Below are 17,236 nucleotides of genomic sequence, written 5' to 3'. Positions count from 1 at the left end.
CTCTCTTTCTCTTTTCTCTTTTCTCCCAACATCCCAGCTGTGGGACATGGCTGAACTCAAGCACTAACACTTAGGAAATAACCAAACAAACAGCTCCTAGGAAGAATAATCCAGTTTGGTTCCTCCAAAGTCGTTACAGTCATGTTTGTTTCGCCCTGAGGGCAGTTATTTATGGTCAGAGAAGACTCGAATAGCGAGAGATAGACTTAAAAACAGGAAACTGTTAATAAAAATCACTGGTCTCACTGGATTATTAGTAATTTACAAACCGCCTATAAAAAACACAGCCATGAAAATAAAAAAATCAAACAAACAAAAAAGTTCACGTTGTTACAGCTACAGCAGTCTATTGATTTCCTGAAAACGGTATACTTTTTCAGCGCTGTTTCCATGGCAGCGGCCATCACCAAACCAGAGGTTAAGCAAAGTCTAATATGCCAATAGGAAGCTATTTAATGACCTCCCTGCAGCTAGGTTCAGCTTTCCTTTAAATGTCCCGATTATATATATATATATATATATATATATATATATATATATATATATATACATACATATATATTTCTTTTTTATTATTAATAACATTTGTGAATATCAACTGTTTACATTAAAAAAAAATTGTAACTAAAATGCCTGCTTGGTAGAATAATATATAAAATGATATTTTAATCCATAGCGCTAGTGTTAGCCGCTAGCCACTTCCGGGTTAGCAACTAACTAACATGCATGAGCACACTGTATTATCAAGATTTTTCATTTTGTTTGACCTCTGTGATTGTGTTCCTAGCAAGAAGCAAGGCTTTAGGATGAAGTAAATACACAAAATCATTGACAACTCTGTGACTAGATGAGCAAGAAACGTGCTCCGCGATACACAAAGTGACCAGCGTAGCCATTGCAGCTGTTAGCCTTAGGCCGCTAACACATTTGATGATTCAGTGGTTCCATTACTCAATGTGACTATCTGCCACAACCATGATTCAAATCCTAACCCTTCACAATCGCTATAAACATCTCCAGGGCTACAAGGAGGCTCACTGGAGGACAAACACTTAGAGAAGTGCGGCATTCTGGGTGGAGGTGTGATGACCCCAGAGAGATGGAGCACGTGTTAATGTTCTACATGACTTCCTCTGCCTGTGGGTCTTTGGCCACGACTCCGAGATGACTAAAGACGACAGGAAAGCCAGATATAAACAAGGAAATGCATCAGGAAACGCTCTATACAGTTTTGACAGTAGATGCAAATACACATGCATGCACACATGCGGCCCTTTACACATGTCGCAACGGTTCAGTTCACACCTTCGACAAACAAGGGACTATATTCAGAGGATGGTCAGATTCAGTCCATCTGTGTGGCTTCTTTCTTCGTTGAAACTGGGATACAGCAAGAAAAAAATGCTAATTCTGATTTATTTAACACAGTAACAGCTGTTATTTGCACAATCATTGCCAATTACACATCGGCACCTACAACTATATCTGCTGCATCATATGGTACACATTATGCTGTACCTCTTCCTCGAGCTACTGAACCATTATTCTTATTTATCTGATTTAACCTCATTTCCATTTGCATTTACTGACATGCACCATGATGTTTACCTTTACATGGGCAGTGTATATTGTGCTATTTAATGTTTTGAAATATTCAATTCTATTTAAACTACTTTTTGGATACTAACTGCATTTCAATGTCTCTTTACTTGTACTCTGATATTGACAATAAACTTAAACCAAGCCTAACCTAACCTAAGCTAACCTAATATATACCAATCTAACCTAACCTCACCTGCCTAAGCTAAGCTAACCTAATCTTTAACTATCCTAAGCTAACCTGTCTAAGATAAACCAACCTAACCACACTTTACCTACCTAACTTGCCTAACCTTACCAAACCTAACCTGCCTGTGCTAAAATAAAATAACCTAGCCTACCTAATCTAACCTAATCTTACCTGCCTAAGCAAAGCTAATCTAACCGAAACTGCCTAAGTTAACCTAAGTTAACCTTAACCTGCCTACCCTAACCAGACCTAATCTAACCTAAGCTATCCCGACCAAATCTAACATGCCTATGCTAACCTAACCTAATATACCTAACCTAAGCTAACCCAACCCAGGATTTCATTCTCATTAGGTCTCATCAAGGTTTTCTTTCTTTCTGGTTTTCTCTATTTAATAGAATCAAAGAAGACCTAGTTCAGGTCAGATAGCACCTTTTTGCGCTTGTCCTAGCAGTCGTTTATCAATCCGTCAGGTTAACCTGAGGAATAGAGGCAGTTTATCAAAGCATTAACTAAACATGTCATCCTCTGAGCCAAACAAAAAAAGACGTGTGACAGCTTGTGTTAGAATGACAAATGTGTTGGGGTTTTTGCTTTTGGAAGCCATTATGAAACCCACAAATTATGAAACACTGTTCAACCACCATTAAAACAGTAAAAATTAACCAATAATTGTAATCACAATATGTTCAGCTACTAAGGTGTATTAATTATGCTAATGCTAAATTCCTCAGGAATGGAGACCAGCCCCTTTTTGGATTCAGAAGAGAAAAAAACCTTAAATAAGACCCCATAAGAATGCATGAAGACCAGATTCAGCCACAGAGGTTATGGAGGCAGAATATGAGGTGACCAGAAATGCGTATTCCTTTCTGTTTCCTTCTTGCGCAAATAAAGGAGAAGCATTTCTCTCAGCTTTGGACTTCCAACTGCTTCCAAGAGTGAAACCATGAGAGAGACATTCAGTCTGTCCACAGAACTCCAGCACTCACATCAGAACAGAAATTCAAGACTTAAATCTAATAGACATGCTGGTTTTTTACTGGCACCAGAAATAACATGGCACAGCACCAATCGGTACCTCTGGGTGGGCAAAAAAAAAAAAAAAAAAAACATCTGTCCTAAATCTGTCTCTTTAAACACTGCCTGATCAGACCAGCATGGAATTAGGATTATATTTCTGAAAGACTTGAGGTAACTGTGTATTAACAGTGTGCACCTATGCCAGGTCTGCGGAGTCCCTTGGTCGGCCAGAACATGTGCTCCAAGCCACCAGAGCTTATTCAGCACTCCCAGTGGGCCACATCATCCCTGCTAATGTACCGGCTGAAGATCTCTGTCTCCAAAATGCCATGTATCCTTCTGAATGCATGCCCCCTTTTTTTCATAATAAATATATATCTCCAGCGTGAGAGAAGTTATTTTCTCAGTGTAGTCCCTCTGAAAATGAGGCGCACATCTTTGGCAGAAAGAGCAGTTGCTGGTCAAAATAGTATGTTAATTAGTACCTCAAGAAGAGCTGTGGATTCACTATTGATTCCCTACAGATGGGATGAATAATAGCAGTCTGTGGAAGAACAAACCACTTTTCTCCAAACTCAGCAAGTCGGAATTATAGATTACTTCAAGCCTTTTGTTTTTTTCAGGGAGCGTTTTTTTTTTTTTTTTTTTTTCAACGATGGTTCGCACAAATGTGCTTCACTTGCTGGGGCTTTTCCAAAAAAAGCGCCACACCTGCACAAGCGATACCTGAGGCACATCTGTGGCTCGCTCTATTGTGCTGCTGTCCAAGAGATGAAGGAGTTACAGCGTCGCATGCTTTGAATTCCCCAACAATAAAGGAGAGTAAAACAACCGAGAAGGACAAAAAAACAGCTTTAAAGTCGGCCCACCTGAAAATAATCTGTTCAGTAAACAGCTGGCTTTTCAGAAGGGGAAGGTATGCGGGGCATCAAATCATTACAAGACCATTTGCCAGGCTCGTCTCTGTAATCTAGAGGACAGATAAGGAGCTGGAGCGTGTGCACACACATGCATGGGGTACAAGAGACGCAAAGTTTATCCTATAGCATACGGCTCCTGAGTCGTGTCAGGCTCTGCAGGTGACCTTAACACATGTTGAGCGTTCCTTCGACATGTTAATTCAGCAATGGCCAGCCTGCTGATATAAGACTCGGTTTCCACACACTACAGCAACTCATTAAGCCGTTTCACACAGGGAATGAGACCAGAGTGGGACACAGCCTCCCCCGGGGCATGAGTATATGTGTGTGTGTGTGCATGTAATTACATTCTAGCATTGCCCTACTGTACACAGCAATTCATTGCTAGTATTGCAGCATCCCATCCTGTTGATAACCTGGAGCAAAACAAATCCGTCTCTGAGATACCTATTCAAATCAGACAGCGATGGCAGTCCTTTTTTATTTCTCCTTTCTAATGCCCTTTGTCTGTGCTCTTAGTGCAACTGAATAGGCAGGAACCCGGAAGCAATTAAAAAGCAAAGTTTATACATGCACCGCAGAAGCATTCGCACTTGAGTTGCAAGACGTTCGAAATAAAAACAGAGTCTCCATTGTTCACCTTTTCTTTGCGCTCGCTTAGAACACCCCCTCAGGTTCACAATGACACAAAGGTGTGACTCATAAAGACACTAAGGTGTGACTGCGAGTGAGACTAATGACATGCAGCGCACCAGATCACGCTCCAGTCCATACATACTTCTAATATTAATCCATATTTGTAATATAATAGAATCCACCAATACATAACCAATACACCATATGCACACACACACACACACACACACACACACCAATCTATACTTGTAATATAATAATATAACCATCCAAACATTACATATGGTGCACCAAACAGTACATATACAAACACCGATTCATACTTGTATATTATGGATATCTACTATAGTGCATTAAACTTTCATGTGCACGCTAATTAATCTGCAGTGATCTGCGTCTGAAAGATGAACACAAGAGCAACGTTAGACCTCCTGCATACAATTTGACTTGGAAATTATTATTGCATCAGTTCATGATAAGACCTGGGTAAAAACAGATGGAATCTTTTATTTAATAAGAATGAATGGTTTTAATAAGTGAGCTTTAAAGAGCACTTTTATGGTTATTTATCCATCTCCTAAGGGCCAGGATGTGCATCCCATTCTTCCTATCAGCCCAATCTGTTGCCTCCATGTTCCTGTAAATCCCCCAGCACACACACACACTTCTGGACACTGAAGCATTCTGCACTGAAGCTTAGTGAGAACATTTAGAAGTTATCTTTACCTGAGCAGAGCTGCAGTAATCCCAGTATCATGTAAATTCCTATACAGTATGCCATCATTCCAGGTTTTCTTTGGGAATTTGTTCCAGAATTCCTGATCATTGATGCGCTGCTGCTGCTGCTGCACATGTGGCATAATATCATCATCCTAATTTTGTAAAAAAAAAAAAAAGAGAGAAGAAAAGAAAAACCCGGCTTGGTCCTTGTATCTTTCTTTTCTTCCTCTAATTAATCACGGCTGTTCCTGATGGAGATCAACAATCCGCTTTCATGATGTCCAAAAGTTCACCCCGAGCTGTGCGCGTCTTTCCGGTGCGTCCCGAATCAAACTTTGCGCTTATATGCAGTGGAGGAAAAAGTGCAGCTCGTCCCCGCTACATGTCGGATTTCTGTCCGGATCTGTGGAGTCGCTCAGCCGGAGCTGGAGGTTCTCCGTGTCGGAGGAGGCGGTGGAGAGAAAGGCGCTCCAAAAGAAAACTCCGCCCGGACACTCCAAAGCTCTGTGCGCGGATCTCCTGTGCGTCCTGGACCAAGTGCTCTCACCAATCCATGTGGAGATCTCTCTCTCTCTCTCTCTCTCTCTCTCTCTCTCTAAGTTACCCAAAAAATAACAACTACACGCCTATAATAATCGCCGGGTAGCTATTCAACCCAACTTGTAGGAATCGGTCCAAATCCTTCTTCTTGTGTGTCTGTGTGTGTGTGTGTGTGTGTGTGTGTGTGTGTGTGTGTGTGTGTTGAATCATGTATCACTCCTTTCAAGCGCTCGCGCGCGATCGTGCGCTTCTGACTTCTGCGCTATCGGACCAGTTGGTGATTCCCTGCTGTGCGCGCTCACGGAGGGGATGCGCGTGACCGTAACGGGGTCGCACTGGCGGTATAAAGAGGAGTGAGTTTCTAGTGCATCAGGTAAGTGTAGAAAAGAGGGTGGAGGAAAGAAAGGGAGGAAGGATGGTATGGATGGAAAGAAAGAAAGAAAGAAAGAAAGAAAGAAAGAAAGAAAGAAAGAAAGAAAGAAAGAAAGAAAGAATGTATGGATGGTAAGAAAGAAAGAAAGAAAGAAAGAAAGAAAGAAAGAAAGAAAGAAAGAAAGAAAGAAAGAAGAAAGAAGAAAGAAAGAAAGAAAGAAAGAAAGAAAGAAAGAAAGAAAGAAAGAAAGTATTGGTAAAAAGAAAGAAAGAAAGAAAGAAAGAAAGAAAGAAAGAAAGAAGGATGTATGGATGGTAAGAAAGAAAGAAAGAAAGAAAGAAAGAAAGAAAGAAAGAAAAAGAAAGAAAGAAAGAAAGAAAGAAAGAAAGAAAGAAAGAAAGAAAGAAAGAAAGAAAGAAAGAAGGATGTATGGATGGTAAGAAAGAAAGAAAGAAAGAAAGAAAGAAAGAAAGAAGAAAGAAAGAAAGAAAGAAAGAAAGAAAGAAAGAAAGAAAGAAATGTGGCTATGACAGATGTGCAGTTTAGATGTTACTACTGTTGAATGCCCACATAATAGATAGATAGATAGATAGATAGATAGATAGATAGATAGATAGATAGATAGATAGATAGATAGATAGATAGATAGATAGATAGATAGATAGATAGATAGATTACAAATATATTTACACAATAGAGTGTAAACCAGCTCCTCTGGATCTGAATCACATTAGAGGACACTGATTTATGAATTCAATTTAAGACATTAAAGGACAACTAAAGTGACCACTAAAATAATTTGCTTAAATGAATAAAAAAGTCCACTACTTTTTCCTCGTAAAATCACTATAATTATAATAATATGCGATTTGGGACACTGCAGTGAAGCAGGTTCGGGGACGCGCATGCAATACATTCACAAACACGCGCGCCCTCTGCTGGACTCTCTATAACATTACTGGCTTGTTTAATTTCCACTGAGGAAAACGAATGAAGAGTGACACTGATGAGCCAGGGTTTTAATATCCATTCTCTGTACTATACATTTGAGTGCATTCCTCCCTCTAACACATCCATTTTAACCTAAAAAAGGCACGCGTATTGGCTGATGAAGTGTGTCGGAGTATCCGAAACACTTTCTGAGAACTCCTGGAGAAAACTCAGCCATCTAAAACATTATACACAGTGTGATTTTGTTTGAATAGTAAATGGTGAAAATGTATTCTCTAATGCATAACAGCTATATGTGTAATATAAAATCAAGTGAAACCCTTCCCAGTTTAAGCCACTGATTACTAATAACCATTTAAACTGCTCTTTTGTAGCTCTCCTCTAAAAAAAGCTTCTCCCTGCACACTTAAGTACCGGAAAAAAATTTTTTTTACACACAGGATTTTTACTGATGCTCAACTCTCTTGGCGTGCCATGAAATATCTGGCACGTTAAAAGCCGAGAGCATGAAGAAAAGCCCCGATGTTGTTTTCAGAGCTCTTGAAAAAGAGGCAGCATGTAATTCTGCCCACTGCCAACCGATGCCAACTCCACAGGCCTCGCCCCATTCTGGTACTGATTAATGTTCTCCTGCTGAGAGCAAAAGAACATAAGTGCTTAAACTGCACTATGCAGTCCTGCTTCAAATCCTTTAATTGGCTGTCATGTAGGACTGGCCTCGCAGCCGAATGCCTGCAGCTGGAACGTTTCCAGCGCTATAAGGAGCATAGTCCAGTGTGACCTATAGACAAACATCAAAAACACCAGCACTCATAAAAGCATTCAGTAACACGTCTCAAAGAGTTTAGGCAGCTCTCATTAAATTCAGCTTTTTAATATTGGATCATCTTGGAGCCAAGCACTATTTTTGGTGAGGTTTCAGTTAAGTTTAAAAAAATTCCCCTGAACATCTTTAATGTTTATTAACCATTATAATTAAAGATCCTCAGTGATGTCTAAGATTAACTTCGTAATGACTTTTTATGTTTAAACCTCTTTTGTGGTCATGTGGTCTCGTTTCACCACCGTTAATAGTCTCAAAATTACACATAATGCCATTCGATTGCATGCAAATTGTGACATAAGTGGGATTTAGTCTTTGCTTCATCTCTACCTAAGAGAGTGTACACTCTCTGAATAATTTAACTTTGTACACTCTTCATCTATACACTCCTCATCTATACAATCTGTACACTCCTCATCTATACACTCCTCATCTATACACTCTGTACACTCCTCATCTATACACTCCTCATCTATACAATCTGTACACTCCTCATCTATACACTCCTCATCTATACACTCTGTACACTCCTCATCTATACACTCTGTACACTCCTCATCTATACACTCCTCATCTATACAATCTGTACACTCCTCATCTATACACTCCTCATCTATACACTCTGTACACTCCTCATCTATACACTCCTCATCTATACACTTTGTACACTCCTCATCTATACACTCTGTACACTCCTCATCTATACACTCTGTACACTCCTCATCTATACACTCTGTACACTCCTCATCTATACACTTTGTACACTCCTCATCTATACACTCTGTACACCCCTCATCTATACACTCTGTACACTCCTCATCTATACACTCTGTACACCCCTCATCTATACACTCTGTACACCCCTCATCTATACAATATATACACTTCTCATCTATACACTCCTCATCTATACACTCCTCATCTGTACACTCTGTACACTCCTCATCTATACACTTTGTACACTCCTCATCTATACACTCCTCATCTATACACTTTGTACACTCCTCATCTATACACTCCTCATCTATACACTCCTCATCTGTACACTCTGTACACTCCTCATCTATACACTTTGTACACTCCTCATCTATACACTTTGTACACTCCTCATCTATACACTCTGTACACTCCTCATCTATACACTTTGTACACTCCTCATCTATACACTCTGTACACTCCTCATCTATACACTTTGTACACTCCTCATCTATACACTCTGTACACCCCTCATCTATACACTCTGTACACCCCTCATCTATACACTCCTCATCTATACACTCTGTACACCCCTCATCTATACAATATATACACTTCTCATCTATACACTCCTCATCTATACACTCCTCATCTGTACACTCTGTACACTCCTCATCTATACACTTTGTACACTCCTCATCTATACACTCCTCATCTATACACTCTGTACACCCCTCATCTATACAATATATACACTTTTCATCTATACACTCCTGTTCAGATAAAGAAAGAAAGAAAGAAAGAAAGAAAGAAAGAAAGAAAGAAAGAAAGAAAGAAAGAAAGAAAGAAAGAAAGAAAGAAAGAAAGAAAAGGCATATAGAGGTGAGGTTCTTTAATATGTACCTAAGCAACTTCACCTTGTTTATACACTTAATAACATTTAGGAGAAGCACTTCAGAAAGTTTTTCCAGTGCAAACTGAAGCCTCCATAGGACCTAAAATAGGCATGTTAATCAATCAGCGCAATTCACTACGGCACTGAGAGAATTCTTCAGCTGGGCTTCAGGATTTAGGATGAACTACACAAACATACAGAGAGCTTCACACTCAGCTGCCAAAACACAGTCAGACCTGCGTAGCTAATGTGATAAATATGATCGCTGGCCTCCCAAGCTGTCTGACCTCACACACACACACACACACACACACACACACACACACACACACACACAGACACACAGGTGGGATACACACTCAGTTCAGCTTCACTACTAATGCTCAAATGCACTAATATATACACAGACACTCGTATGAGTATTAAATAGCTCTCGCTCTCAGGTCAACGGCTGGAAGCCAAAAGTGGCATGAAAACAAACCGTTATTAAATTATTAAATCGTAGATTTGTGTATTTCCTATACAGCTCTACTGCATTGCTGGCATAATATTACTTTGTGTAATATTAAACCTATAATATATTTTTTTTACCAATTAACTTTTGCCAGAATTAGTCTGCATGAAAGACCCCACACCATTTCATTATATTGTATAAAAAGTGTTGGATGCAACGCCACTACTTCTGTATCTGTTCAGATAAATATTCACATGGGTGCGACATAACTCGAATGTTTTCTTTGGAACATTTTCCAATAAATGTAGTTTGTTTTCCAAAAAAAAGCCTAGCAAGCAAATTTAAATCAAGTACTAAGAATAAATTCTATAACGAATATGAATATGTTTTATTCATGTTGATGTTCTTTACCCTGCCAGCTTCATATCTGTCCTCTTGCCCACATGAAACTGCAAACCTTCAACTCATACTCCTTTTATTAGCATCCCCTGAAACTTGTGTCCTGATACATTTACTTTGAAACCGGTCACGCCTTGAAATACAACGAATTAAAGACAGGAGGTGAAGCTGGAGGTAGCAGAGCTGAAGATGTTGAGATTTTCGTTGGGAGTGACGACGATGGACAGGGTTAGAAATGAGTTGATTAGAGGGACAGTGCATGTAGGACGTTTTGGATACAAGGTGAGGGAGGCGAGATTGAGATGGTTTGGACATGTGCAGAGGAGAGACATGGGGTATATCGGTAGGAGAATGCTGAGGATGGAGCCACCAGGAAGGAGGAAAAGAGGAAGACCAAGGAGGAGGTTTATGGATGTGGTGAAGGAAGACATGCAGGTAGTTGGGTTGAATGAGGCAGATGAAGATCATCCGTATGGAGACGGATGATCCGCTGTAGCGACCCCTAGTGGGAGAAATGCCAAAAGAAGAAGATGTGTGCATCCTGTTTATATATATAAAATCATATGAATATATAGAATTAAACCAAGTGGTTCTTTTGACCAGACGCAGTTCAGTCCATGTCTGGCTCTTGGTCCTTGCATCTGTTCCTCAAGCTGCAAATCCTCTTGGAAAAGCTGGAAACATGTCTCTTCAGGTTACTAAGCAGCTCTGGCAGCGAGGACAGGGATTTTTCAGAACTCAGTCAAAGCCTATCTCAACCCATTCTTCCAAATGCCATTAGTGCAATGACACAGACGCCGAGCGCAGCTCCGGATAATGGACTGAGAGCTTGTGTGTCCTCTCAGTCACCCACGCTGTGCCACGGGAGGCCGTTTAGGTTCAAGTGGAAAAAGTTCATATCTAGCAGAGAGGCATCGGCTGTTTCGGGTCAAAGGTAGACAGACGCTAATGATAGCCTCCTGCCGAGCAAAGCTGCAGCCATTCTTTCTGCTTTTCTCAAAGAGAATTGTGCTGTTTATGTGCCTGGTTTCATTTCCACACACTTTCCATTACTGACTGACTCATTCCACTTCAGTTCCTGTCATACACGATCTGTCACTTTCACCCCCCCGCCCCCTTCCTCTGTTCTCTTCTCGCCACTTTTCCTGACTGTCAGAGCTCTTATTCTCTCACGGTCTCATTTTCCACATCAGTCCACCATTCAATCAAGTCCCTGTTTCACCCTTTTTTCTACATCGCTCCTGTCGTCGGCCAGCGGGGTAGCGACGTGTTTCGATGTCATTCAAAGCCGGACGGAAAAACGATCTAGTGAAATATGACAGACAGTTTGAAAGCTTTCGATTCCAGGAGTAAATCTACATGCTGAAGTACTGCTCCTTCATCTCTTCTATCTCTCATTCAATCCACGTGTCTTTTTTGATGCCTGCTTTTCTGTCACTCAATGAGTTATGTTACTTGAAATTGTTCCCACAGTGTAGACGTTCCCAAATGCTCGTATCGTCAATGTTTAAATAGCTTTTTTTCCCTATAAAATCCAGAGGCACTTAATTTCAAAAACAATTTTTGCACATCAAACCCAAAAGCCAGCATTTAATCAGAACTCTGGAGGTAGAAATATGCTTTTTAGAAATGTTAGGAAATAATTGGATAGAGAGTAAATCTGTGTTTTTTCACTGAGGGTCTCACTTTTCAGAGCTACAAATGAGTCCAGCCTGGGAGTGCGAGAAGAGACTTAATCAATTAGCTTCTCTGCTCTGAGAATTTGGCTCTCTGGGTCATAGGGCTCCAAGCAAAACATTTTTCAGCTGGTTGCATTTTCGGTTACGCTTTCTTTGGATGGGTGACTCGGCTTCCTGTAGCTTAGAGAGGCAAACACGAACACTTGTCAAATTGTATGTCCATGTACACGCTGTGTGGTTTTTATCTAATGAAATCACCACATATACTAGAATTTTTTAAGAAATTGATTTATATTTTTTATTCCAGTGTATATAACTCATAACACCTTCCATGCAGCATTTCCTATTAGAAACAGTGGGTTCTCAAGAATATAAGAGAGAGAGATGAGATCTTTTTAAAATTGAGAACAAGTTCGGCAAAAAAAAAAGGGATAGATTTACATTTGTTCACTCTGTATAATGCCCGTATAATAAGTATATAATAAAAAAATCATGAGGCATGCTGTTAATAATTAATTGAAATGTGTGAAATTCTGAATGAAACTGGCCAAATCTGCCACAGCGACGTTTGAGGTGTTTTGAGTGGCACGAGCACTTCAAGAGCGGAGGAACATCACTGGAAGACGACGAGAGATCAGGAAGACCTTCAACGTGTTCAACCACCGAAAATGTCGAACCATTCAGCAACTCGTGCATGATGATCGTCAGAGAACAATCCACATGATATCACTTCCGCACACACCCTATTTGCCAGATTTGGCTCCTGCAAACTTCGTCCTCTTCCCGGAGATGAAGATCCAGCTCAAAGGCCACAGTTTGACATCATTGCAAAGATCCAGCATGAATCACAGAAGGCGCTTGACACCCTTCGAAAAAAAGACTTCCAGGACACATTCCAGAAGTGGCAGGAATGCGGGGAGCGCTGTATTGCAGTGAAAGGCGACTATTTTGAAGGTGACAGAGTGTAAACGTAGATAAATAAAGTACTTTCTTATAAACAGAGCGAGTCGTGAAACTTTTTGTTACCACACATAACCCTTTGGATGTTGGATCACTCATTTTTTCAGTGGCTCAGTAGTTAAATCATTGGACATTTTGACTGAAATGTCATGAGTTCAAATCTCAACACCACCAAGCTGCAAATCCTGGGCCCTTGAGCAAGGCCCTTAATGCTCCACCGCTCAGCTGTATAAATGAGATCACTATAAATCTCTCCGTAAAAGAGCGTCTGCCAATAAATATAAATGTAACATAAGCTATAAAAGCATTGTTTCCTCACCACCCTTATTAAAGTTAATAATCCAAAATGAAAGAAATGCAACATTTCCTTTTGTAAATGCTAAATAAACAAATACAACTGTACAAAAGCAGTTTTTTCTTTGTTTTAATATGCTTTAAATCAGCTTATTATTAGACTTAGATCACGTGAAGCATCTAACACATCATACAATCCTCCTGAATATGCTATTATTATAGATCCTTATCCTCACCCTACTATAGAACCGGCTTTCCTTTTAAATTACAGCCACAATTACTGTAATAAAAAACCTTCACATTCACTGTGATATAAAAGATAATAAGCGTGTGTATTATTATACTGACAATGATACTGTACAAATAGACCAAGCATTTAAACACTACTGAAATACTACTAATAAAAGACGTTGTCTTACCAGTGTAACCAGGTGAGTTGTCTTCATCATGGTCAGAAGGTGGAGCAGATGTGGTTGATTCACGTGGTCCATTCTGCCCACCGATATCTTTTAGAGAGGAAAATAAAGGAGACATGTCACTTTTCAAGAACCTGAAATAGATGCATTGGAAGGCTAATTTCCGCTTTGCACTATTAATACAGTGCATAAATACAAGTTAAAAATTGCAATAACTAATTATTTATGGAAGCATCTTTTGCCTGTATAACAGCATCAAGTCTAGACTTTGGAGTTTTATCCCACTCCTCTTTGCAAAACTCTTCACTCCAGGTGAAAAGGTGCTTTGCAGTGGTGAAAACTATTTGAGTAAATGTACCTCATTACTGTACTTAAGTAATTTTTTGTCTAGTTTTACTGAGTATCAAAGATAAAACTGTTTTCTCTGTATTCATTACACTACATTTATGATTCAATATATGTGCTTTTTTACTCAACTATATTTTAATTAACAATGACCTTTACCAATGACATTATTTTAACCAGCTTTTCTTGAAGTTGAATACAAATATCGCCCTTCTCTGAGACTGAGAAGTGAGGAGACACAATCCTGATCAGAGACCAAAAGCAGGTCATTTACCACTTTAACCAGTGCTGCCTCTGTGCTATGATGCGGCTGAAATCTTGACTAATACATTAAGAAAATGTTATTAATAAGTAGATGTGAGCAAAACTGCTGTTCTACAACCTTTTCTAGGATCTTGGAGATAAAGTGGAGGTTAGATATTGGCCTGTAGACAAGGGTCAGGTTTCTTTATTAGGGGGCTTATAACTGCCAGTTTGAAGGATTAAGGGACAAAACCAGTGCTATTGAAAAAGTTAAGAACAAGTTGAATTATCTCTGGAATGATCTGTTTGAAGAAACTGCAAGTGATCAAGAAAACAAGTTGATGATTTTGATGAGGAAATAAATAGATGTTAGTTATTTTGCTATGAGGGCAGATAAATATGCTGATCTGGCAGCACTAAGAGTTGCTCACCATTTAGAGGCCACATTTTTATGATGTCATCATGTAGAAAGTATTTTATAGTATTTTAAAAACTACAAAAATACAAAGAATTTCGATGCAAAATAGAAGAATTTTTATCAACCCTCTCAAATATGACAAAAGCCCTTCACATTAATCCCTACCCAGGAAGTAGCTCTCAGTTTCAAAAAGGTCGGTGACCCCTGTTATAATTCATATATTTGTGATAAGATGTCAACAACAGAGCTGGTAGACAGTCTGAACATACAGTATTAAAGGCTTTGAGACACAGGGTAAGACTGGCCATCTCTGATCCTGCCAACATATTCTGCTATCATAATCCCTATAATTGTTATATAGTTAGTGTCCTTGATTTAGAAGGTCTTGCTTTATTTCTATTTCGATGTATTTAGCCATCAAAAGTATGTAAAGCTGCCATTCTCCATGCATACAGTCATACAGATTTCCATACAGTGCTTGTGAAAACATTACTATAACATTTTGTTCTAAATTTGGACGTATGATTCATTTCATTCTGATTTATTGTCTGCTATAAAGACAATTCCAGACAGCAATCACAAGTATGCAGTGTGTATCCATAGTGCTGATTTATAAACAAAAAAAAACACACACACACCAGTGATGTTTTGACAGTTAGATGCTTGTTAAAAATCTCAAACTTCAAAGTGAAAACGAGCTTCTATAAAATATCAGTTTTACTGAGCTTATTAAAGGACGACTGCTGAAGCAAACAATATCGCAGTGTTTTAGACGTGTTTCCCGAACAGATTAACTCGGATGAGAGACTATGCTACACCAACCTCGAAATTGCGTCTACGCTCGAGAAAACCGTAGACGTCTGCTCTACGGTTCTCTTTATGCCAGTTAATGAGTTCAGTGGTTAAGAGGCAAAGATTCCACATCGAACTGTGGTCAAGCTTCGAGCTAAGCACTGTACATTTGGCTACTATTTGTACGTCACTGGCAGCCTGTACAGCATCCGAAGACAACTAAAGAGTCAGCAGATCCATTCATGTGTCATTTAATATCCCAGTAAATGGGGAAATTTGGTTGCTGTGTTAAATGAAGTGGTGCTGACAGACAGATGGTTTAGCTCCAGTGTGTAATCCTTCCCACCTGTCACCTGTCTCTTTAGTTCCCCTCTGACTCACCCTCACCCCCCCATCTCTTTCTCTTTCTTTCTCTCTCTCTCTCTCTCTCTCTCTCTCTCTCTCTCTCTCTCTCTTAACCCTCAATAAATCAACTTGAAACAGTGCACCTGTAAATGAAAGAGCATTTAGTAGAAGATGGTTGAAGGAATGGTGCACCTGGACATAATACAGGAACATGCACAAAGAAAGCCTCTTATATCTTCAGGGTTCCTTTGCAGTTCCTAGCTTGCAGCAATGGTTAATGACTTTTTTTTTTTTTTCAACTCAGGACAGTTTTTAATCAATTTTTTGGTTTAGAGACAGTGGCATTGAGTAAAAGACAGGAGGTGAAGCTGGAGGTAGCAGAGCTGAAGATGTTGAGGTTTTCGTTGGCAGTGACGACGATGGACAGGATTAGAAAAAAGTTTATTAGAGGGACAGCACATGTAGGACGTTTTGGAGACAAGGTGAGGGAGGCGAGATTGAGATAGTTTGGACATGTGCAGAGGCGGGACATGGGGTATATCGGTAGGAGAATGCTGAGGATGGAGACACCAGGAAGGAGGTAAAGAGGAAGACCAACGAGGAGGTTTATGGATGTGGTGAGGGAAAACATGCAGGTAATTGTTTTGAAAGAGGCAGATGTAGAGGACAGGGGGGTATGGAGACGGATGATCCGCTGGGATGACCCCTAATGGAAGAAGCCGAAGAAGAAGAAGAAGAAGAAGAAGAAGAAGAAGAAGAAGAAGAAGAGCAAACAAATTCAAGTCTGAACAGCTGGTGCATACTCGGAATGGTCAGATTCACAGATTCTCATCGGTGCATTGGCATAAAAGTTAACTCCTGTTAGGGGTCGCCACAGCAGATCATCCATCTCCATGCCTCTATGTCCTCTACATCTGCCTCTTTAAACAAACCACCTGCATGTTATCCCTCACCACATCCATAAACCTCCTCCTTGGCCTTCCTTTTTTTTCCTTCTGCTTTTCCAATCCTGTCCATCCTCATCACTCTCAATGAAAACTGCACCATCTTCAGCTCTGCCACCTTCATTATCACTGTCTCTAAACCATACAAAAGAACAGGTCTCAGAACAGTCCTAAAAACTTTCCCTTTCACTCTTACAGATACGTGCCTATCACAAATCACTTCCGCCACTCTTCTCCGTCCACTCCACCCTTCCTGCACTCGTTTCTTCACTTCTCTAACACACTCTCCATTACTTTGCACGGTTGACCTCAGGTATTTAAACTCAAAAGTACTCAACTATATACTACATAAATAATAAATCATTATAAAATAAATGGTATGAAAGAGTTTTGCTGCAAGTATAGTAAAGTTGCGAGCCGAGATTCTACTAGAAATACATAAGTAACATTCGTGTGCGTTGTCTAATTGCTTGCACATGCAAATTAAACAAAATAAATAAATAAATATATAACATTTCACTTTTTTAAAGGTCTTGTATCACCATGAGCCACCAGAACAATGTGCTTCAGTGTACTTTAGG

The 17,236-nt window shown here is 39.7% G+C and overlaps 1 protein-coding gene across 3 annotated transcripts in view; it reads right to left on the bottom strand.

Moving 5' to 3' along the window:
- Positions 1-17,236, bottom strand: part of LOC124393371 (roundabout homolog 1-like) — a 204,017-nt gene that overhangs the window by 130,917 nt on the left and 55,864 nt on the right. For 2 of the 3 annotated variants that reach the window (XM_046861141.1, XM_046861140.1), the window contains exon 3: positions 13,572-13,658. In XM_046861141.1, coding sequence (XP_046717097.1) covers positions 13,572-13,658 — 87 coding nt within the window. Of the gene's footprint in view, positions 1-5,094; positions 5,889-13,571; positions 13,659-17,236 lie in introns of those variants that run through there. The other variant, XM_046861143.1, reaches the window with a different exon arrangement.

Source organism: Silurus meridionalis, chromosome 11, assembly GCF_014805685.1.
Source record: "Silurus meridionalis isolate SWU-2019-XX chromosome 11, ASM1480568v1, whole genome shotgun sequence".
NCBI lineage: Eukaryota > Metazoa > Chordata > Actinopteri > Siluriformes > Siluridae > Silurus > Silurus meridionalis.
This window is presented reverse-complemented; position numbering and strand designations above follow the sequence as displayed.